The sequence below is a fragment of the Neovison vison genome, chromosome 5, assembly GCF_020171115.1.
Source record: "Neovison vison isolate M4711 chromosome 5, ASM_NN_V1, whole genome shotgun sequence".
NCBI classification, from domain to species: domain Eukaryota; kingdom Metazoa; phylum Chordata; class Mammalia; order Carnivora; family Mustelidae; genus Neogale; species Neogale vison.
Window position 1 is genome coordinate 1834267 of NC_058095.1, and position 22475 is coordinate 1856741.

At 58.5% G+C, this 22475-nt stretch overlaps 1 protein-coding gene across 1 annotated transcript in view; it reads right to left on the bottom strand.

Moving 5' to 3' along the window:
• The window catches only part of RPTOR (regulatory associated protein of MTOR complex 1), a 305182-nt gene that overhangs the window by 77644 nt on the left and 205063 nt on the right, over window positions 1-22475 (bottom strand). Inside the window, exons 10-12 of the mRNA XM_044247255.1 lie at window positions 10927-11002; window positions 5936-6037; window positions 1670-1753 (exon numbers count right to left, since the gene is read on the bottom strand). Coding sequence (XP_044103190.1) covers window positions 1670-1753; window positions 5936-6037; window positions 10927-11002 — 262 coding nt within the window. The remainder of the gene's footprint in view (window positions 1-1669; window positions 1754-5935; window positions 6038-10926; window positions 11003-22475) is intronic.

A 22475-nucleotide genomic window follows, 5' to 3' on the forward strand; every position in this document is an offset into this window, starting at 1 on the left:
GTCCCACTTTCACATCTGCCCTTGACATCGACCTTCAGAGCGGGACTTGAGCCTCGAGGCGGGACAGTGTGCTGGCTGAGGTGGGGAGCCGCCGTGGGCGTCCGTGCGGCCCAGACTCTGGGGGCAGCATCATCCCGGGGGTCCTTCTGCTCTCAGGCAGGGCGGCCACGGGGAGGGGTGGCCACCTCACGAGACAACTGAGCCGAGTCCGATTACGCCCAGGTGCTCTGTCCTTATCTCCAGTTTGTCGGCATTCCAGAGAGATGGCAACAGTGTCCCCTCCCAGCTGGGTGGAGGGCTGTGGCCCAGGCTGGAGGCCACTGGCGGGGCCGTGTCCATTTCTTGTTAAAGGCCGTGTGTAAGAGACAAGCGTCCTGTGTGTGGTTCGGGCAGGGGGTCCAGCCCACACGTGCTGCGGGGCCTCGCCTGCGCCATCAAGATTTGCAGCTGGCCTAAGCTTCCCTCTTTAAAGGGCCAAAATTCATTTTTAAAAAATTCACCGTATAATAAAAATCTCTCTAAAATGTTATTAGTACTTGTCTTCCTGTCTTCCTGAAGGGCAAAGCGACACACTGTGAGCTCGTCCCTGACGGCAGAGCGACACCGATCCGCACCAGCACGTGCGCAGGCCACGCACATCGAGAGTCACGCGAGACCCTCCCCAGCGATCGACGCGCTGTGTCGTCTGCGGCCCAGGCGCCCCGAGTGCGAACCGCCCGACGGTGGGTGAACGATTCCTCCTGATTCTTAGACTTTTCCCCTTTCCACCTTGAACTATCGATTCTCTGATGACGTTATACGATGAACAACTCAAATGTGCACCAACGGAGCTAAAACCGCCGGCCGCCCTCCCCCTCCTGCGTCCCCCGCTTTGGGGACATGAGCCCGACGGCTGGGCGCCGGCGTGCTCGCCGTGCCCTCCCAGCGTATCTGCGGACATCGTGCGTGTCACACTTTCTCTGTGTAGACACAGTCTTCACCTCTAAAAACTAAGGTGTCTTTCGTAAAAGAACCACATGCCATTACACCTAAAAAAACACACAATTACCCTTTAATGACAAGGTGTTCGGTTAATGTAAAATTTCTAACTGATTAATGAATGTTAACTTCTCAAACTTCAACTTTCGAACGTTTATTTGCGCACAGAACCAGAAAGGTCCCTATGCTGCAGCTGGTGGGGGGGTCTCCTGGACCCCCCTGCCCCCCGGAGGTTCCCCATCGATATTTCCTTTCCTGGTGATGTGGTTGTTGGAAAACGGGTCTCTGTCTGACCCTAGCTCTGTCCGTGTTTTCTGCTTTAAACAGCTGGTCCCACTCTTGTGCAGAATGAGTCAGCAGCAAAGTGTTTCCAGGTCGTGCTGAGCCCCAGAGTGTCAAGTCGGTGTATGGTGTGTGCTCGGCCCTTGGCCGGTGCAGGGGCACCCCGCTTCTCGGCTCAGGCAGGGGTGAGCAGGGCTGAACCACTTTCGGTCCGCAGAGGTGAAGCCTCGTGGCGGGAAGAGAGGGCAGGGCAAGCGTGAAGCCCGGAACGCTGCGGGAACGGAGGCCGCACGGCGCGTGCTCCTCGAGGGCCTGCCCCCCACGCAGTCCCCCTCCGGTGACGGGTCACTCCCAGGCAGAGAGGCTTGTCCCCGCCCACACCCGGGACTCTTGCCGGCCCCGCACGTACCAGGCTCACCGCCCAGGGTCCCAGGTCCAGGAAGCGCCCCAGCAGGTCCAGGGCTCTCAGCCGGTGCACCTGGCTCAGCAGCACCTGAGGAGGAGGAAGAGGACGAGGACGGGTCACCGCGGAGCCCCGTGCCACGTGCCAGGCCCTGGAACGGGCCGAGCGGGCTCACACCTGCCCTGGCTTCACGCCGTCCTTCACCCGTGGCAGGTGCTGCTTTCTCCGCACTTCTGAGTTTTTCCTCAACAGCTAAAATATGTGCCCTGTTGAAAGTATCAGAACAAATCCTTCTAACCTACCTTTAAACTAGATCATCATCATCATCATCCATCACTGCACTCCGCGTCGCTTCTTAAAACTAAATAAAACACCGTGGCTTTGCCACGAGGGCTTGCTGTGTCTTCCCCGGTTCCGTAACGTCGGGCCAATGACTTCCTTGTCTGAACCTTAATTTCTTAATTCACAGGAAAGGACAACACAAAACGGACCCCTGCAGGTTTTATTAGATACCGGATTGAGAGCTGCTGGGCACCCGAAGCCCAAGCCAATTCGGTAAAGACAGGTAAAAACCGCGTTTGGCTCGGAACTTCCTTGACTGGAAGTGAGGCTGATTAGCCTCTGTCGCGGGTTAGTGGCCCATTTCCCAGGTGACACACATGTCCTGACTTTCCTACTCAAGTGTTGGCTTTTCCTTACTGGTGTGGCAGAGCTCTCCAGAGCGCGCAACCCTCGCCCCATCTTTCCGCCTGCCCTGTTCTGTCGGAGTTTAACACCTCTGCTGGGGTCACTTACACCGACTCGTCCCTGGTCTTTACACCTGAGGATGCGGGCACGGAGACCCTGAAGGAGCCTTCGGTTTGCTGTTGCCCCCAGCCACCCAGTGGGCGCTTGTGGGGCGCACTGGGGCCGGCGGGGAGCCCCCCTCACCGCTGCTGAGCTGCGGAGACAGAGGGCAGGAACGGTCCTCCGCAGCGGTAGGCGAGGAAGCGAATCCTGTGAGCCCCCAACCTGGGGTGCGGTCAGATCCCGGGGGAGGTGGCGGGTGGGGTTCCCGGGGCAGCGGGCAGAGGGAAGGGGAAAGCTTGGGGGGTCTGCAGACTGGTCCCAGGCTGGGGGTTTCCCGTGAGCCGTCCAAGGTGGTTGCGGGGGGGAGGGACTGGCTGGAGCTGGAGGGAGGATGGAACGGGGTGGACGTGACCCCGACTGACGGAAAGGAGGAGACCCAAGACCCTGGGGGACGCGCCCATGGGACCTGCTGGCTGAGCAAGAAGGCGGTTCGGGGAAGGAGACTCTGGAAGAGAAGGTTAGGAATGAGGCCAGAGAAGGACAGGAGGACCGGCCGGTGAGGGCCCAGGCGTGCCATCCACGGCGGTGCTCCTGGCGCAGGAGAAGCTGGGTGGAGGGACCGGTGAGGGAGGGAGGCTCCCACGGTGTCACCTGCTCCTACAGTCGGTAGCAGGACCCGGGAAGACGACCCCTGGGAACAGGGTGTGGATCGTGTTGGGGTCGGGCGAGGACACAGAGCAAAGCAGAGTGGAACGGAGCGGGGGTGAGGAGATGGGGCAGCCGGGGCTCCCGTGAGCCAGACGGAGAGGTGGGGAGGGGTCCCGAGAAGGACAGGCAGCCCAGGGCCCGGGAAGTGTGGAGGGGAAGCAGCTGCTGGCCGCGGCCCCTGGAATGCCGTCTTTCCTTGCCAGCACCTGCCCTAGACCCACGTCCACACCTCCGCCTCCAGACGGGCACGGTCACCCAGGGGTGCTGAGTCTCTGAACAGGAACCAGAGAGGCGACGGGGGACCCAATCCCCCTCCCACTGGACTCGTGGCTAGCACGTGCCGCTGCTGCCAGACACTCAGGTCAGGAGGGTGCCGTGGGCGGGAGAGCCTGGTTTTCACCCTGTCATTCCCTGATGGTACAGCTTAGGTCTCATAGCCTCCACAGACTTCCGTGTTCTCAGCCGCAGAGAGGCAGCGGTCACACGGGACTCACGCTCATTTCCAAACCTGAACAAGCCGAGGCCCGTGGCAGCACTTGGCACATGCCGTCCACCGCGAGGGTGCGTCCTGGACGCTGACCTCCCGGCGCGGGCACGCGGCTCAGGACGCCTCCTCGTTCACAGGCCACTCACGGCCTGTCTTTGTTCTAAAGGAAACCAAGCTGCCCAAGGGGCTACTTTCCAGGCGACCCAGGCTGAGCCGTGCCCAGAGACTGGGTTGGGGAGCGCAGACGCAGTCCACCCAAGACCAAAGGCGGCCCACAACGCCCCTTCTTCTCTCCCTCCTACAACATGCGGGTCCTTCCCTCCCCGTCTGGGGCTTCTCTGCATCCCTGGCCACCCGAGGGGGAGCAGACAGCGATGTCACATCCACTGTGGAGCTGTGGGGATGGAGAGACTACCTTCCTATTCCTTTTGTTTATCCTTCTAAAAGGCAAGAAAAGACCCTGGGGCTGATCAGGAAAAGATTTCCAAGCTTTCATTGACAGGAGGGACTGCCAATCAGGTGGCCTGAGAAGACACTTCATTTGACTCTGAAGGTCATCAGCTAAAGCCTCTGCGTCTTTGGGCACAGAAAATTCCCTCTGGCTCGCGGGAAAAGTAGCAGGGATTGGAAAAGCCACAGAGTCTGCATTAAAATTCTCCTTCCTTAAGCATTACTTTCTGACTTGCCAAGGCCCTGGAGGATAACTTAGGGGTGACAGGGTCCAGGCTTTGGCAAAAATAAACCTCCTTAAGAGAAAGCAGGGTGAAGTTAACTGAACTAATGAGAAGGAGGCCGACCCCACGGGCTCTGTGCTCCGTCCTTCCCTGCTTGTTAAGGAAAGGTTCCCGCATCGATCCAGGCCGGGCACAGCCCAGGAGACCGCCTGCCAGGATGACGCAGAGCCCGCTGCTTCCGGCTGCTTGAGGGAGCACACACAGCGTCTCCCCTCCACTCTTGCCGAGCGCTGCCCCTCCCTTCGGCACTGGCAAGTTGGCTCTATCGAGGCCTCTCTTTCCCCAAGGGAGTGTGGATCGTAAAGGGAACATTTTGCTCCACGCGCGGCAGGCCTGTTTGCCGAAGCCAGATCTGACCTCCGGGGCTCGGCATCACATCCCCGCTTTGGAAAGGACGATGTCACTCGGCCGCCCCGTGGAAATCACAGGCAGGTCAGTGGGACCCTCACAGGTGAACGTGCTGGTAACCCAGAAGGAGGGCTGGAGCCCAGTGTGTCCCACCTGTGCCACGGCCACTGCTGGAAATGTGCCCGTTCACAGCCAGCCACGTGCCGAGGGAGGGCGAGCTGGCGGCCAGCACACGGTCAGCCGTGTCTCGTCCTTACGACAGATTCTCTTCTTACTTGTTTTGGCTTCGAAGACGTGTTTGTTTACAGCTCAGGCTGCGAACTCGGGGTAGTCCTGAGTAATCTCGAAGCGAGCCATCTCTACGCTCACAGTACCCACGGAGCCAAGACCGGTCCCGCGGCTACCCCGGACCCCTGCTCGTCTCTGCGGCATGCCTACCACACGTCCAGCACCCAGCCCCCCAGCCCCCTCTGCCATCTGAGGGACCCGGCGCACAGGCCTGGACCCGGTGAAACCTCGGTTCTGTGGCCAGCAAACGGTCTCCAGGGCCTGCGGTGCGGCGGACCCCAAGGCGGTCGGCCGCGCCTCCCGCACAGACACAGCCTCACCGACGCGCTTCTGGGAAAACGTCCTCCTCTTCCCACCTGGGAGGAGCTCGGGTACTCTGCCACCCTCTCCCGTCTGACCGCTTCAGCCAAATAAATCAGCCGAATGAGAGCCACAACACTGAGCTTCCCAGCCACTAGTGGGCTGCGGCCTCCGTGAGCAGGACACAGGCCACGCGAGGGGCTGGCATGTGCCTCCACACAAGGGAGGACGGGGCTTTGGGTCTGGGCTTCCCGCGGTCCACGGGCGCCAGGCGAGGGGCCACGAGGGCCGTCTGAGATGTGCTCACAGCTTCTGGCTCTTCCCCTGGGGGTCTTGCAGCTCACGCCCTTCCAAACAGAAGAGCCTGATGGCACGGAGCACATTCGCCGCAGCGTCTGTGGCCCCATGACGACAACCCAGATCAGTATCCAGGTGACAGTGGGGAGGGGACTCAGATGTCCCCAGAAAGGCCCTTCTGAAGTAAGTCCGCGGGGGGACCCGGAGACTTCTGAGGGATCTGACTGATGTGCCCCAAGAGGCACTTGGCCAAGGGCAGAGCCACGGGCCTCGTGCACCCACACACCCCGGGCTCCGGCTGCTCCGCTGGAAGGCGCTCACCTGCAGGACGATGGGAAGCTGCTCGGGCGGGCTCCGGTTCTCCACGCCCATCGTGAGCCACACCTGGAAGGCGGTCAGCTGCTCCGCGAAGAACGGACTGTGCTGTGGGACGGCAGGGAGTGCTAGTTAGGGACCCGCCGTTCGGAATCAGCTCCGCCCTGGTGCACCCGTGCTCCCGCGAAGTCAGCTTGCGTCACCTGAACCAAACCTGGGCGGACGGCCTGCGAACTGGGATGAAGCCCCAAACCGGCTTTCCTGTTTTTAGTGTGAATTAATCACAAATTGATTAAAAACAGCGGCCCTGGCGCCTGGGTGGCTCGGTGGATTGAGCCGCTGCCTTCAGCTCAGGGCATGATCTCAGGGTCCTGGGATCGAGTCCTGCATCGGGCTCTCTGCTCAGCGGGGAGCCTGCTTCCCTCTCTCTCTCTGCCTGCCTCTCCGCCTACTTGTGATCTCTCTCTGTCAAATAAATACATAAAATCTTAAAAAAAACAAACAAACAGCGGCCTTGTTAAGCTCTCCCGCCCCACACGGGGGAGACCGCCGGTCTCCGGGGGGCGCGCAGCTCATTCACATCATTCTGGCTCTTCTCCTTCCATCATGTTTGTCCGCATGTTGCTTCTGGCTGGAAAAACTGTTCCACGCAGAGAGGACAAGCATTCCTCCTCTCTTCACCCAAAACTGTCAAGGGGAGCCTCCGCCTCTGCCACCAAAACACACAGCGAGGCTTGCCGTGCTCCTTACAGTGTGGGGAAGCGGACAGACGAGGGCGGCCCCCAACACAGGCGGGGCTCAGCGTTTCAACGCTCCACAGAACACTGTGAGAGCCGCCCCACGTGCATCTAACGGTGGCTCGGAGCCGGGGCTCTGGGCCAGACCTCCAAGATCACCTCCACCGCATCTGAGCTCTGTGATTTTTGGGAAATCAGAGCCTGGAGAGGGGCGTTCTGGAGGACAGCTTACACAGACCTGGGCGGAGGCTCTGTCACCGGGCCGTGTGTCCACGGCCTCCCAGGACAATTCTGAGGCCAAGCGGGCTGCTCCACGGTCAGGCCACGGGTCAGATGGCCCAGTGGCCTGAAAACAGGCACAAGGGGAAAGGGCGGAAAGTGGGGGGTGGGGCAGATGGGCACGAAGAGCCACACTTGACCACGGGGGACCCAGAAGGCCTTTTGCTGTCATTGCTGTGGGAGAGGAAGTGGTTAATCTCCGCAACCTCCCTCCTCTGCCCACCTGCCATCGGGGTCCAGACACTCCTACGCTGCCCGTGCCTTCCTGACCATTCGGGGGCCGACTCACTCCTCGCGTGACCTTAGCATTTAAAAGAGGAGACGAAGGAAAACCGCAGTTGCCACGGTGTTCGGACTCCAGACCCCTGCAGAAGGCTCTTTAAGCCCCTCAAGAAAGTCCACTATCCACGCTTCCCACTACGTGCAAAGGCTCCTCCCCTCTCCCTATGCCGGCAAATGCTGACTCTCATCAGGCGCCTTGCTGCTGCTGACTAGAATCCGTCCTCCAGCTGCTGACCTTGGGAAAAAGTGACACACATGCTGGGCTTTGTTTTGGGGTCTGACAGGGAGGTTTTAAGACCAAGCCAGTAATTTACAGGGAAAGTATTAGAACAAAGTCATGAATCTCGTAAAGCTGCTGCACCTATATAGCCTATAAAATCACCTATAAGCCCTATGTATACACAGAAAACCCGTAAAGGGAATTCCAGAAGATACCGTGTGCGGTCATGCTGACAGGGTTGGGGGGGGGACTCAACACTGCAGAGACGCGCCCAGCCCGCCGACGGGTCTGGGTAATCCCTGTCGAAGTCGTTTTCATGATCGAGCACACTCAGTACCTGTGCAAGGACAAAGTGACCAACGGGGCAGAGCAGAGAACCCAGAAGCGCCCCTACGAAGACCTGATTCAAGGTAAACAGCACCGGGAAAACAGAACATCTGTGTGTGGGAATGCACACCTCGAGCCCTACCTCACACCATCCACACGAGTAAATCCCAGACGAACTGCAGGTCTGAGGGTAAAATAAAACAATCCAGCCTCCGGAAGGAAAAGAGGAGAACACCGTCTCAGGGGTGTTCATCTCAAAGTAAACATTCCTTAAACAGGAAGTTGAAAGTCTTAAGCAAGAGGGAGAAACTGGCAAACAGGATTGTGTTAAAACAAGAAGCTTCTGTTCAAGAAAAAAACAAAACAAAACACGGAAGAAGTGAAAATACAGACAAGTAAAAAAAAAAAAAAGGAAACACATTCACCACGAGTGACAAGGGCTTTGTATTCGGAAGATACATGCAGTCACTACAAGTCAGTAGGCAACACCGAACATAAAGGAAAATCCGAGAGACTTGATCAGGCAGTTCACAGAAGAAGACATTCCAATGGCCCATGAGAACGCAAAACGGCGCCCGACAGGGCTGACCGTCAGGGAGATACAAGATGCAACCTCGGGGGGACGCCTCCTCCCAATAAGCCGCAACAGCCAAACGGGAGAAAAGGGTAGAACACGTCAAGTCTTTATGAGGATGTCGGGTGACCGAAACACCACGAGCTGCGGGTAGGAGCGTGAACGGATCCAGGCACTTTGGAACGCCGTCTGCCGGCACGTACCGAACCTGACCACACGCGTGTCTGGCGAGTGGGAATTTCACTCCCTCACAAGAAATTAATTAACTAAGGAGAAATTGGCCGTTCCTGCGCAAGGCTGGGCCAGGCTGCAGTAAGGGAAGCATTTACCTCAAGAACAAAATTTAAGGGGGCACCAAAAACTCAGTAATTGAGACTAAAAAACACTTTAAGGCAATATTTTTTAAAAAGTGAAAACCCATAATGAACAAAATATCAAAATTTCAAATGAAGACAGCCTCAGAATTACTGATTTCTCCTTTGCCTCGGGAGGACCCAGAAGGCCTTGGGGGCACGTGGCCTCTGGAGAGCCCCAGGCCGCGGTGAGAGCTGCGACCATGGGGGCAGACGTACTGTCGAGTGAAAGCAGGCAGACGCAAAGGCTACATCCCGCAGGATTCTATTATCCAAGTGCACAAAAGCAGGCAAGAAAGTAGTTCCTCGGGGAAAGCAGTAGAAGCAGCGGGAAGCGGCTTCTGGGGGCTTCTAACAGGTGGCCGCCTGATTTGGGTGCCTGGTGACTCAAGTGTGTTCATCTGATAAAAACTCCTCAAGCCGCACATTTATGGTGTGCAATTTTCTCTATGTACGTTCTGCTCCCAAAAAAGTGAAAACAAAATAAAAACGCTAGCATGTGGTCTACATCGGTTCCCCCTCCCTGTCACAATTTGGGGGAAATGATTCCCACATGCAGAATACTGATTCCAGCAGATTAGGAACGAAGTAGTGAGCTCCTTGGAAACACCTGGCACTGGAGCAGAGGGTAACAATACGGAGCCCGTGCCGTACGCCAAGCCAGTGTATAGATATGACCCACTAAGGGTGCAAAGTAAAACCATACACCGTAGAAAAAGCCAAAAGCAAATCAGCTTTTCCAAACGTGCTTGTGGCGACAGGCCCTGACCTCCACTGCTGAGCTGAGGCACTGGGGAGGCCACCCAGCTGCGGTGGCCTCTGCTGTCCCCACGGAGTCCTGCGACTGCTCCAGCCCATCACCATCTCAGAGCTCCGCTCCAGCAGGAAGGGCACCCTCAGCGGACGCCAAGCACACTGCTGCGGGCCAGGTGAAGGCTCTGCCAGCTTCCTCTTCAGGGTTTAAAATGCAGGGCAGTCTGCGGCGTAACTTGCAAGCACGTTAAAAAAACAAACAAACCAACAAAACCAAAAAGGCAGCTGGAGGGAGGGATGGATGCGCTCCAGCAAGTGCCGCACACGTCGATGGCAGGGCCAAGCGGCGGGCACACAGGTGCCCACTGTGCGGTCCTCTCCTAGCACTTTGTAGTCTGCGAGTTTTCAGAATGTGAAATGTGAAAAATGTGAAGGAATACAGAGGGAGGAAACAGGAGAAAAAGAGAGGGAGGCCTCTTAGCTCATCGCCCCCACTGGGGGCATGGAGATCATCTGAGCAGTTACGTGTACACACGCGTCCCACACAGACATGCACGCACGCACACACACGTGTACACAGACACCCCACAGAGACACACTTCACACATGCGCACACATACGCGTACCCCCCACGCCTGATGTGAGCACTCAGCCTGTATCAACTCCTTCAGCCCTCCTGTGCCCCGTCAGTGGCACACCAGCCAGACTCCCCTGGAACACAAGGAAACTGAGGCACCAGGCAGCCAGCTTGCCCCTGTAGTCTTGGGCGGGGTCAGAGACGAAGGTGTGGGGAGAGAAGGCCAGCGGCTCCGACCCTCTGCCCAACCCTCCACGGCCTACGCAACTTCACTCCGCTGCCCTGGCCCTCTCAAACCTGGAAGCCTCCCTGACCCTTGGGGGTCAGAGGAAGCATGTGCACAGATGTGAGTGACCCTCCTCCTTCCTCAGGGCTCTCGAGGGGGCGGCTGGCTCTGGGGCACATGTGCTCAGATTCCATACGTGAGTCCTGAATGAAGACATGGAGGCCGCGCAGCCATCGGAGCAAGGGGGGCTCTTGGTGAGGAGCTGTATGACCCCTGGTGAGTCAGTCCCCTGGCTGGGTGGCCTGGGGACCAGATGTTCCCGCAGGGCTGAGCTTTACACCCTCAGGCTCCGGTTAGGAGTCTAGGGAAAACCGTAATCCATTCCAGTTAAAAGGCAGAGCCCAGAACTCAGGGTCAGGGAGTGTGCATTAAGGAAAGCAGATTGACCAAGAACATCATTTTAAAAGATGACATCTCTTGAGAGCTTGCCATTCAAAATCTTGAACCCTTGGTTGATGTAATCTTTCAAATTTCTGCTAACTGCACCTTTTCCCAGGCAGGCGAAGGAAATCTGACAACGCAGCATCTGGGGGTTCTGCGGACCAGATGCCCAGGGACGGAGCCCCCCCATCCCCCGGTGGACCACAGGATGCCCTTTGTAGGACTCACCCGAAATGCGGTGCCTTCCTCGATGATAGTGGGCAGCTGCGAGAGGCAGATGTCGACGGCGAGGTCCCAGGCTTGCCTGCGAGAGAACAGAGGGACACCCACCTCACCGACCGCTTCTCCGGGAGGGGCCCTGGCTGCGTCTGGGCACAGCCATGGCCATGGGTCCTCAGGAGAAGCAGGAGGACGTCTGGCAGCCCGCTAGAGCTACTCTGTTTGTTAACATCATTCCTCTTCAAATGTACACAAGAGCTTGGGAAAAATAAAGGGGCTCGCCTCACTCTGCACTGTAGTTTCAGCCCCACACTGGCTTGTGATAGCCTATCCACACCCACAGAGCAGCCATGGCATCGCTGGTGGGCAGTGGCAGTAGCACACACAAACACTCCACGTGCTTCATCAGGAATGGCCATTGTGGCGCCAGGAGAAGGCGGGTCTGTCTGTGGACCCCCATCCTGAGCAGCGCCCTGTCCTGCCCAGAGTCAGGACTGGCCTGTGCCCCCACCCTCCCCAGCACAGAGCCCCAGACCTCTGCCAGCACGCGCCACTCAGGGATGCAGCAGGCAGACTTGTTCGAGGGGACAGCAAGTCTCTCCCATGTGTGACCCTGGTCACCTCGCTTCAAGGCATCAGGACCCGGCTCCTAACATGTACAAAATGGCGAGTGCACCTGCTGGCCTGGCTCTGGGGTCTGGCTCCCCGTTGTCCATTTCCCCATCTGTAAGGGGTAACAATCGTGCCCGCTTGCAGGGTGCCTGGGAGACCTGGGGTAGCAGGCACGCTGGCGGGGGCACTGATGGGAGCGGAACGCTCACAGCATTCAGTGTTAGTTTTAAACTGACGCGATGATCACCTCCCTTTCTTTACAGCCACAGATGGAAGCCGTGGACACGGCGGCTCCTTCGCCCCTACTCTGCCCCTTCCCTTGCCCATGGAGCAAAATGGGGATCCGCGCATGGATCCGGCTTTCAGCATGGCCACCTCTCCTCCCAGGGAAGTTCCCGAGAGGCGGGACTACGAGACAAGCGGCTCTGTTTCTCCACGTCCCCGGAGACGACCACACCGGGAATGAAAAATGTCAACACCAGAAACACAGGAAACGTGGAAGACAAAGGAAAGCCTACGGGGCTCTCTGTCATTACTGAAATACACGGAATGCAGCCCAGCTGTCCCGCCCAGACCCTCTGAACAAGTGCACCCTTCCCCCACCAACCTAATTAAGAGGGAATCAGCGCGTAATCAAAAGTGCCTCAAAGAACAGGCGATAACTGGTTCCCGTATGGTCAGTAAGTACCCAGGCTGCAGGCGACGCGGTTCTTCAGCAGCACGGAGGGAGATACCGGCTCTTCGTCACACAGAAGCAGAGTCAACTACTGCAATTAAACTCTACAAACATCCTTGACTTTAATAAAAACTCCGAACGTCAAGAGGTGGATGGAAGTGTGCACAAGCTGGGCGTGGGGGGGGGTGTCCAGGGCACTGGCCGCGAAGCCTGGCTCCGGGCCCCGGCGGTCAGCTACAGCGGCCGTGGGTGCGCCTGCGAACAGACCCTGGTGGAGAGGAGAGCCGGTGACGTGTCCTCTCAGCCCCAGCTCCGCAAGACCAAGAGGCAAGAAGCAGCCGGCAGTGAAAATGCGTTCCTCTCCCCGGCAGCTGTCCGTGGTCCTGGCTGGGTGTCGCTGGCAGCTGTCCATGGTGCCGGCTGGGTGTTCTGGATAGAATATTGGGGGATCCAGGCTGCACTGGGAGAGGCCGCCAGGCAGTCTCCTGATGCCCCCCTTCCCCCAGTCCCTCCAAAGAGTGAAAGCCCATGGAGTCCCATCAGGGCCGACGGGGGCGCCAGTCCTCCCCGAGAGCGTGCTCTGCATCAGCTCCGGCTGGCCTGACAGCTCCAGAGGCGAGGGCTGGTCCCTCCCTCAGGGACTGAGTCATCAAGCAACCCAGGACGTTTCCTTTGTTCACAGGGACTCTGGGGGGTGCGAACATGGTTGGGAGCCCTGGGACAGGGGAGCCACTGAGCTCGCTGTGAGCAAGGCAGAGAAGCTGCTCTGGGCCATGGACAGATGGGCACAGCTGTCTGAGTGCAAGAGAAAAGGGACTTGGCCCGTGGTGCTGAACGGCGCAGCACTCAGGAGAACACTGAAGACCTAGGGACACGTGACGGTCAAAGGTGATGGCCAGAGCACGCGGAGCTGCTGCAGGCCGGTGATCCTCTTCAGGCCTCTGGCTCCTGCCGCTTATGAGGGGCAAGGGCCTGCTCAGGGGAACTGAGCTCCACGAAAGCCCAGCAGCACGAGACTGGTGCTCTCTGCCAGCATCTCATCAGTTGCCTAAAATCGGCTGCCTTTTCTAGGGTAAGATCAAAATGAACCTGGAGTCTTAATTCGGGTTCTCACTCAGGGAGAGTGGGAACGTGAGTCCTGGGAAGTCTGAGGCCCTGGCGGTGGGCTGCTGGGCTCCGCGCGCTCTGGCGCCCCAGCAAGCGCCAACCTGGGAGGGTGTCTGCGTTCGCACCTCCTACAGCCCGTGAAGGGGCCGCACTGCGGCGGGAGGGGCGCAGCGACAGCCTGGCCAGCTGAACCGATCCGAGCGGTGTGGAGCAGAGGCTCCCTGCGCTGTGGGCTGCTCGATGAGTCACTGCCCAGAAAACGTGCCATGCAGGCAAGAGCTTGGGTTTTCAGGAAACGGGCCTCGGATGGCAGCCGCCCAAGGAGGGGGCTGGCGGGGGCGCCTTCCAAGAGCACGCGGCCTCCATCTGCACGATGGCTCTGCGGGAGAGGCGCCCTCGACGGGAACAGAAAGCACAGGTTTTTACTGTGGAGAGAGGCGAGCTTTCAGGACCTGCAGAAATCGAAAGTAAGGAGGATGCGTCCCTGATGGCTTCACATCAAAAATTGCACAGGCGCCAGCGCCAAGCACCCGCTACCAGCACCCCTGCCTGAAGCCAAGTGCAAATGCAGATTACTTTTGCTTAGCCTCAATTTCGGCTCGGCTTGTTCCCTTCCTCCCGCGGCTCACAGTGCAACCTCTCCATCAGCACCCAAGGACGGCGGCCACTAGACGGCACGTTACTCATTCCACGTGCACTCTCTGACAGCCGGGGGAGCTTGGCTCTGGGCTCACTGGAAATGTGCACACTCTGGCCTGTTTACAAGGAGGGGGAGAAAGAGCGAGGGGCACTGCTTTTCCGTGTTCTGTCTCCAAACCCGCTCTGCTATAAGCCCACGCGAGCAGTAAGCACCCAGTCACCTCGGCAGAACCTGAGCACGGCCCTCAGCGTCTGGGCCTCACGCTCTCCCATCTCTGCACCTGGCCCTTCCACCTGTTCCCCCACGTTCTGTGTGGACAGGAGTGTGAGCTGGACATTTGCCGCGTTCCCAGCCACCGGGTGACAGCAGAAATGAGCACTGCCCGTGGGGCTAGCCACTGTGGGGTGGCCGGAGGCCCGGGGCCCAGAGGCTCACACTCAGGTTACATGGAAAGAGAAAGAGACTCTTCTTCACGAAGCCACAGGATTCTGTGCTGCCAACTAACCTGCACTGCAACCACTAGCTCTATCCGTGGTAGGGGCAGGGGAAGGGGAGGGGACAGTGGCGGAGTCAGCGTATCTGTATCAGCAGGGGCAAGGCTGCAGCCCCACATCGTTGCCTGGCCCGGTATTTACGCCCTGTATTTCTGACCTCTGACTTTGATTTCATAAAGGAAGAGAGATTATCACCCTCTCAGGCGGTTTCCTCCTCCTGAGACCTACAATGAGGCGGCATGGCAGAACTTGAGGTCTTCCAGCTAAATTCACCTGGAGCACCAGGATAGTCCGGGAAGCAGCGCCTACTTAGAAACCATCTTAGCAAATGCAGGAACCGAGCCAAACAGGGCTCACACCCAACGTCCGGGACCTGCAACCCGCAAAGGGGGGGCAACAAGCAAGCCTGACCTTCTGCTCTCTTCCTGCCTGTGTGCTTACCATATTTTCAGCGTGTGGGTGAGTGTGTGTGGGACCAAGACTTTTTCACCATGGATGCACCCCCTGGAAGCCAAGACCCTCTGTGTGGGTCTTCTCGCCACCCCTGGGTGTGAACGGAGAGCAAGGCTTGTCCAAGGTGGCCCCACGGGAAAGCCATAGGTGGACACGAAAGCTGGTCAGTGTAAGGGGACTAGGACTTCAGTCACTTTGGACAGAGAACTTGGGAAAAGCATTTTAGAAACTGGGATCGCTCCTAATGCGGGTGGTGGTGGATCTATCTACCACTAATTCTCTGTGCGCCCAAGGGACTTGCCCTGGCTTGAAACGCCCGTGCCTCCAATGTGCTGTGATGGCAGCGATGGGAGGAAGCAGCTGTGGGGGCACCGGCACAGTGGGTCCCGTGCAGGCTGCTGCTCATCCAGGAGCCGGGACCACAATGCTGCTTCGGCACAGACGCCGGAGCCCGGGGGGCCTGCACTGCCACAGAGACACCAAGGGCAGCTGATCAACCAGATGACGTTTGTGGCCATTACTGCTTCATCGTGTTCCTATGAGCATCTCCTTCTTGAAATCTAGAGCCTGATTTCACATTCAGCTCCTGATCCGAGTCAGCTAATGGTAAAATTTTCAACATGTAATGGGATTGACTGATGGTTACTTTCTAGCTACAGAATCAGGCTGGCACTGTCGTTAGAAAACCCCTTCCAGACAAAACGTGAGTTACACAGACATGCTCTTCCTCCTTGGAATCCCATCACCACTGATGTCTGGAGGGGAAGCCTGTAGTTTTACTTACATGGGATTTCTCAGTGTATCAGGGTAGGAAGACATGGTATCAAGCCTTTTAAAAATAGATCCCAATTGGATGTGCGCAGTGAAGCAGGACAGGCCCCAGAAGGAGAGCCCAAGCCACCACGCCAAGACGTGGGCAGGAGGCAGCACCACACATGCCTCCCAGCTGACGGCTACCAGGCTTCAGGGAACCAGGGAACACCGGGGCCCTGAATTCCCACCTCCACCCCAAGGGTGTCCGTGGTCACGGCCCCTGCACTGTCCCCAGCAGGCTGCAGCCGGGCCCCCATGGGTTTGGTTCGCACCTCCAGAAGGTTTCTGAAAGTCCTGTATTGGCGATCACTGCACGTGTGTACGTTCACATTTAGGGTTCCTTTATTTGAGAGAGAGAAGGCATGTGCATGTGCATGGGGGCAGGGAGAGGAAGAGAAAATCCCAAGCAGGCTCCCCGCTGAGCGCAGAGCCCCACGGGGCTCGATCCTATGACCCTGAGACTGTGACCTGAGCCGAAATCAGGAGCTGTACACTGAACCGACTGAGCCACCCAGGCGCCCTTGGCTATCTACATTTTAAAATCAGGAAGTTGTAAGTGAAAATATGAATTTCTGACTGCTCTTTAAAAATTTACTGTGGGCGCCGACCACCATCAGGAGTGGCACTGGAGCGGAGGTCAGCACCTGGCATGGGCAGTGGCCCTCCTGGGCCTCTGCCCCTCACCACCCCGCGCCCTCATCGGTGCTCCCACAGGACCGACAGAGACCCTACAGGGTCTGCCACCAGAGCCGACTGGACACAAGGACACCCCTGATGCCTGAAGCCCTTCCTGGCTCACTGCCCCTGAGTTCTGCCCAGACAGACAATGTGCTTTCAGGGGTCAGGCCACTCTGCGCCCCACGGCACATTTCCTGAAAAGCCATCCTTCTGTGGTCCGTGCCCCTGACGGTGGTCTCCTCCCACAGGTGGCAGCTGGCACCCCAGGACCCCATGCAGTGCCATGGCAACCCACCTGACCTGGAGGCCGTGTGTGCTGCTGGAGCGAGGGCCTGTGCGAGAGCCTGACCCTAGCCCGGGGAGGCCACGTCCCATCTCTTGACAGGGCCCGACGGGTCACTCACCCACAGTCCCTTCCGACCTGTCCCGCACTGTCAGCGCTGTGGCTTCCTGTTCCACCACCCGCACTCACAGTGGGGCCCAAATTTGGGGATGCCAAGTCTTCCCTCTTGGCCAGGAAAGGACAATGGCTCCGACACACCACACCCGCCTTCCAAGCCTGTTCCCTTACGCGCTAAGCTGAGAAGAGTGTAGGTCACCAGGCTGTGGCAAGGATTAGTAAGACAATGCACGCTAAGTGCCCGGTCAAGGGTCTGGAGCTTAGGAGGTGCTCCACAAACAGCCACCATGCACATGGTCACCTACATGTCTGTCGACTGCCCTGAACCTTCACACTTCCAGGGGCTGCTGGACGCACCTGGCAGGTCCACCCGGAGCCCATTCCAGGCCCGCCCACCGCCAGTGCGCAAGCTCTTGAAGGTGGTTCTGGGCGGCGCTCCAGGCAGAGCCCTCGCAAGGTCCCCTGGTCCTGCCTGTCCTTCGTACCCTGGATGTAACTGGTCACCAGGCCCCGTCCATCTCAGCAGATAAAACACCCCGAAATCTGGCTCTGCACATGGAGCCACACAGCCACCACAGGGACTGCAGCCCAACACGGGACTCAATCCCAGCCGCTTCGGAGGCTTCTGCAGCCACGGCCCCCCTCCCCATGCTGGCTCCTGGCCTGCACTGCTGGCCACCAGCACACGAGGCTCCTTCTCCGTGGTTCCAACCACAGCCATACCCCTGCGCCCTGCTCCCGGGGCTTCCACTTCTCCGCTCTCCGACCATGCCCCTCCTCTCGCCTGCAGGACCTGGCCCAGCATCACATCCTCCGGGATCCTCTGGTTCAGTGAGCCGTGGGCGCTCTTTCCTCGCCGTGAGCGTGTGGTGTAACTACCCCTTCTCCAGGCTGCCGTCCCTCTGGGGCGACACCTCATTTTTGATATTTCGGTGTCCCCACATCTAGACCCGGCGTGCCACAGGGCTTGGCCCACCTGTGCCTCCTTGGGCTCAGACAGGACACTTATGCTCGCGCCGGACATGGGCTGCTCGGCCAGATTAGGACGTCTACAAGCCCAGGGAGGTGAGTCAGGACTCAGTGTTCCCGGGCAGGGCTGGTGCGACCGGACCGGAAGCTTTGTGGGGAAGCTGCCGCCCAGCAGGCTGTCTTGCTCCGGTACCGGGAGCCTCCCAGGTTCTGCTAAGGGCCTAGGGTCAAGGAACCCCCAGCCCCCTTCTGACCAGGGCCCATCCCTCCACAGTAAGGCTTTTCTTTACGAGTGCTCCTTGGCTGTGTCCAAGCTCCAGGAGGAAGGAGGCCGGGCTGGTCTTTCTCAGGCTGGTTCCAGGGCCTGACATTCAGTAGGTGTCCGGGCATTATTTCATACTTTCTAGAATGGCTTTTTATGACCTCTATGAGGCCACCCACTGCCCTGAGCTTCGCAGGGGCACAAGGCCTCCCCACGACGGGCTGTTCCAAGGACAATCCTATCTGCTGTACAAACTCGGGACTGAGTCGAACGTGTGCGAATGATTTCCAACTTGGAATTTTAATGAGCTCTTGTCACAACATTTGAAACATATCCATTGAGACTAAGTCCCGGCCCCAAACCTTACGGGAGTTTACCAGTCATCCCTGTTTTGTGCAAAGAAATGCTCAACAATTTCTTCTGTCTCCGGTTTTGTATTTTGACAAGTAACATCTTAATCATAATGACTCAATTGTTAAAAAATAGCTTTTGGTGTCTAAAAAGCTTAAAAGAAATCTACATGCAGACTTAAAACTACAAAACCACTATCTGCTGACTTTTAAAATGGAGAGCCTGCCTCTTGCTCCACAGCGCAGGGGCCCAGGTCCCTCGCCCGGGGTCGCTGCTCTGCTCCCCGTCTCCCTGTGCTTAACATCGGTCACGTGGCTGGGACTCTGCTGTCGCTACAGCTCGGGGGCTGCTCTTGTCACTTAAACATCTGCTCGGGCTAAGGCATCCTCACAAACACAACATCAAGTCTGCTTACACCCTTTCAAGTACACGTACCTTCACCACACCCCTGCTCTGTCAGGTACGAGGCTGAGTCCCAATTCTCCCTTCCACAGCTAAAAGGCTGACAAACGGCTTTATCAAAATTTCTCAGTGTCTCATGTTCCTTGGTTTCTCCTCAGCACCCGCCGAATCACCCTCCTGAGCGGGGACTGGAGGGCGTAAGGCAGATGGTGCAGGCAGAGGCTGGGCCCGGGGCGCCCGAGGCCAGCCAGGCCACGACCGAGGGTGGGGGGCAGGGTGGGGCTGTTCCACAGCGTCCACCGGCGGGACGCAGCAGGACAAGGCAGACTCCAGAATGCTTGCTGATGCCCGGCCGCTTCCAACGTCCCGCTGGAGAGAGAAGCCCAGAGCTCTGTCCCCACAGCTGAGGCTGGCTGCATGCCAACACGGGAGGGGACGGAGCTGAACCTGGGCTATAGGAGGGACGTGGGCGACAAGGTCCTTCCAGTGGAATCCAGGCCGCGCCACCCCGCCTCACCCGGCAGGGCGCAGGACCTCTCCCCCACCACAGTGTCTAATCAACACGCACTCCCAGGTGCCGTACGAGCCTCCTGGCAGATGATGGAGATGCCGTGACCCGGTGTCTGCCCGTGTCCCATCCGACGCCCTGAAGCCTGCGTACGTGGACACATACGTCCTGACGAGGCCACACACAGCCGTCAGGGGCTGGGCTGCCTGTCGTGGACACACACAGCCGTCAGGGGCTGCGCTGCCTGTCGTGGACACACACAGCCGTCAGGGGCTGCGCTGCCTGTCGTGGACGGGCCCTGCCGTCGGCCACTCGCTCCCCTGCCTGAGCCTCCCGGGCTCACCTGCAGAGCGGGGCTGTTGGCAATGACCCGTCGCGAGGGGCACGGCTCAGCGCGTGGGAAGCATTTACAACACGTGACCCACAGGACGTACTGCGTAAGTTACTGGTGTGATTATTTCTGTATTCGGCACCTTTTGATCATGTGCCGTGACTTGTTCGTGCCTCTGCCCTGGTAAAGACCGCGGCACACCGGCTTCTCACCCGCCCACACCCTGCCTTCCGCGCATAATCCCCGGGGACTTTCCAGCTGTCTGCCTTCAGCAAGACGCTGCTCCTGGTACAGGCTCTGACGGTGGCCGGGGGATGCCTGCCTCCCGGGGGGGGGGGGGCCCTTGCACGGACCTGGAACTGACTTCCAACAGAATTCGGCCAAGGGAACACTGTCCCTGCTTCTATGTCACACCGTGTGGACTGCCGTGCCTTGCTGGCTGCGGAGGCTTGAGGTGCCTGGGGGACCTCATGTGGCAGGGACTGTGGGTCCTTGCAGCCTGGTGAGACCCCCAGCAGACCAGTCCCCCGCCCCACAGACACATAAGCACGTGTGCTTCAAGCCACTCAATGTGTGGAAATGCAGTTGTTCCGCGACAGGTAACGTATACTCCCGCTCCTTCCTCAGGCCGCAGGATTTCTGCTGCTGACAGAAGAATGCATCTGTCAGGGAAACAGCCAGCGTTTCGCGTAACGTTCATTTGGTTTGTCGGCTGGTTTCCGTGTTCCCCAGCATTGCAGCAGAGGGCGTCTGGCTTCCAGCCGCCCTTCCCGGGCTAAGCCTGGGTTCAGTGGTAGCCACGGATGCCTCACCTGTCCCTTCCCAGCAGGTGGAGAGCTGACAAAATGGCTTCTTGGCTTTCATGTGAAATGCCGGAATGGCACACAACACATATGCGTAAGGCTCAGGTTCAAGAAGAGAAGGAAAAAGAAAGTCTAAAGCACGTAAGTTCCTTTGGCCATGAAGGTAAAACCAAAACCACCAGTCCCCGCCGATCCACAGGGTCCGCCGCCCCAGGGCCCAGAGCTGCTGGAGACAGGCAGGCCGACCCTCATGTCTACGGTGGCTGCCAAGGAGTGCCTACGCTTGTCCTCCCCGAGATTTTACCTTAAACCTTTCCTTCAAAATGTCCATCAAACTACATTATGGAAAGACCATAATGCACAGCAGAACAGGCTGGAGAGTAAAGGGGGGGCCGGGAGTGGAGGTGTCCCCAGCCCCTCCCGCTTCTCCTGCTGGAAGGACTCCTCCAAGGGGACAATCACAAGGCAGCAGAGTGACATCTGTCCACAGCCCGGGAGCACTGGGCTGGCACCGTCACAGTCTGACGTCTACGTCCACTTCTATGGGAACAAAATTCACTCCCAGCACCAGGGGGCTGGACCGTCCTGTGCTCCCGGTGATGGATGTGAGGGTCTGGTGACAAGCTCCATAGAAGCAGCTGGAAAGAGGCTCACTTTTCTGGATGAGGAAGAAAATGTGCTTCAAGGAAACAGGCTGGACAGGAGCCAGGAAGTTGGACGCTTCAAGGAGACCCAATTCTACTTCATGCTTCTGCCTCTCAAAAAGGTCCCTTGGAGTGACAGGAAGCCCGTGAGATAGCAGGAGCCAGCACAGCAGCCTGGCACCCTCAGGGTGACAAGAGCTGTTCTGAAGGGTCACTCCACCGTCAGAGCTGCATGGGGCGGAGGCTCAGATGAACAGGGCCGCCGAGACCAAACTGCTGGTCGACCTTCCTCTCCGCCCAACCCGGCGGCCTCCCATCCCAGGTCAGGTCAAGCCTCCTCGACAGTGCCTAGTGCCACGGGCCAGCTCCGGGACGAGTCCAACCTGCCACGGCTGGAATCCACCTACAGGGAGTGGGGGGGGCGGTGAGCCAGATGGCGCTCTGCACGACGGGGGGCCGTGGAGGCTGACTGAGCAGGTGACACCCGTCTTCAGGGTGTGTTCTAGCTGCAGAGGGGCCCTGAGGTGCGAAGGGAGGCCAGACCGAGAAAGGAGGACAGCTGCCAGCCATCCCACCTGCCTCAATACCGTGAGGCTCTCCCCACGCTCACCTGGGCCTCTGTGGACCGCTGTGTCATTCATTTCTGTGCACGACGCGCAAATACATGCGCAGATTTGCTTCACGAGACTCACAGGAGCGACCTTCGCAGGAGAGAGGGCCCCATTCCCAGCCTTCAGAGCCAGCAAGAAAAGGTGTCCTTAAGTGCTGGCGGGCTCACGGGGTGCTGCTGTCACGTCTAGCTTCTGGACCTTACGCAGCCTTGCACAAACTCCAGTGTTCAGCAACACTGGAGGAGGCCCATCCCGGGGAAAGGGGTCGGGGCAGACGAGTGCAGGCCGGCCCTCTGCACCGGCCTCCTCCCCCAGCTGCCGTCACTCCGGCCCATGGGTCTTATCTGCTCGCTGCTCTGGGCCTGGTCTCTGGCGTCTTCTCCAGCACCACGTGGTTTTTACTCCGAGCCACTGAGCCTGTCTTCCAGGAGGTGTTTCTGCAGCCAGAGGAAAGTACGCTAACAGGAACACGCTCTCCAGGAGCTGTGCTGGGCTGGGGTAGAAGAGGATAAGAGGGTGCAGGCCACGTCCCCGACCGTCGGTGCCTTGTGCCCACTCACGTCCCCATCTCGTGAGGAACCCGCTTGGCCAGCGGGGCCCTGCGGCCTGGGAGCTGCATCACCAGGCAGCTGGTGTGGTGCCCATTCCTGCAGCTTACCCAGTTTTCCTCCCAAGACCACACAAGGCACTGACCCCATGTGATATTTTTTCCCCTTTCTTTCCTTTTCTTAATAATAGATGTTTTATTAAAACCTGGTTCAGAAGAAAGAGACAAGGTTTAAGACACCACTTTTCCTAATGGAG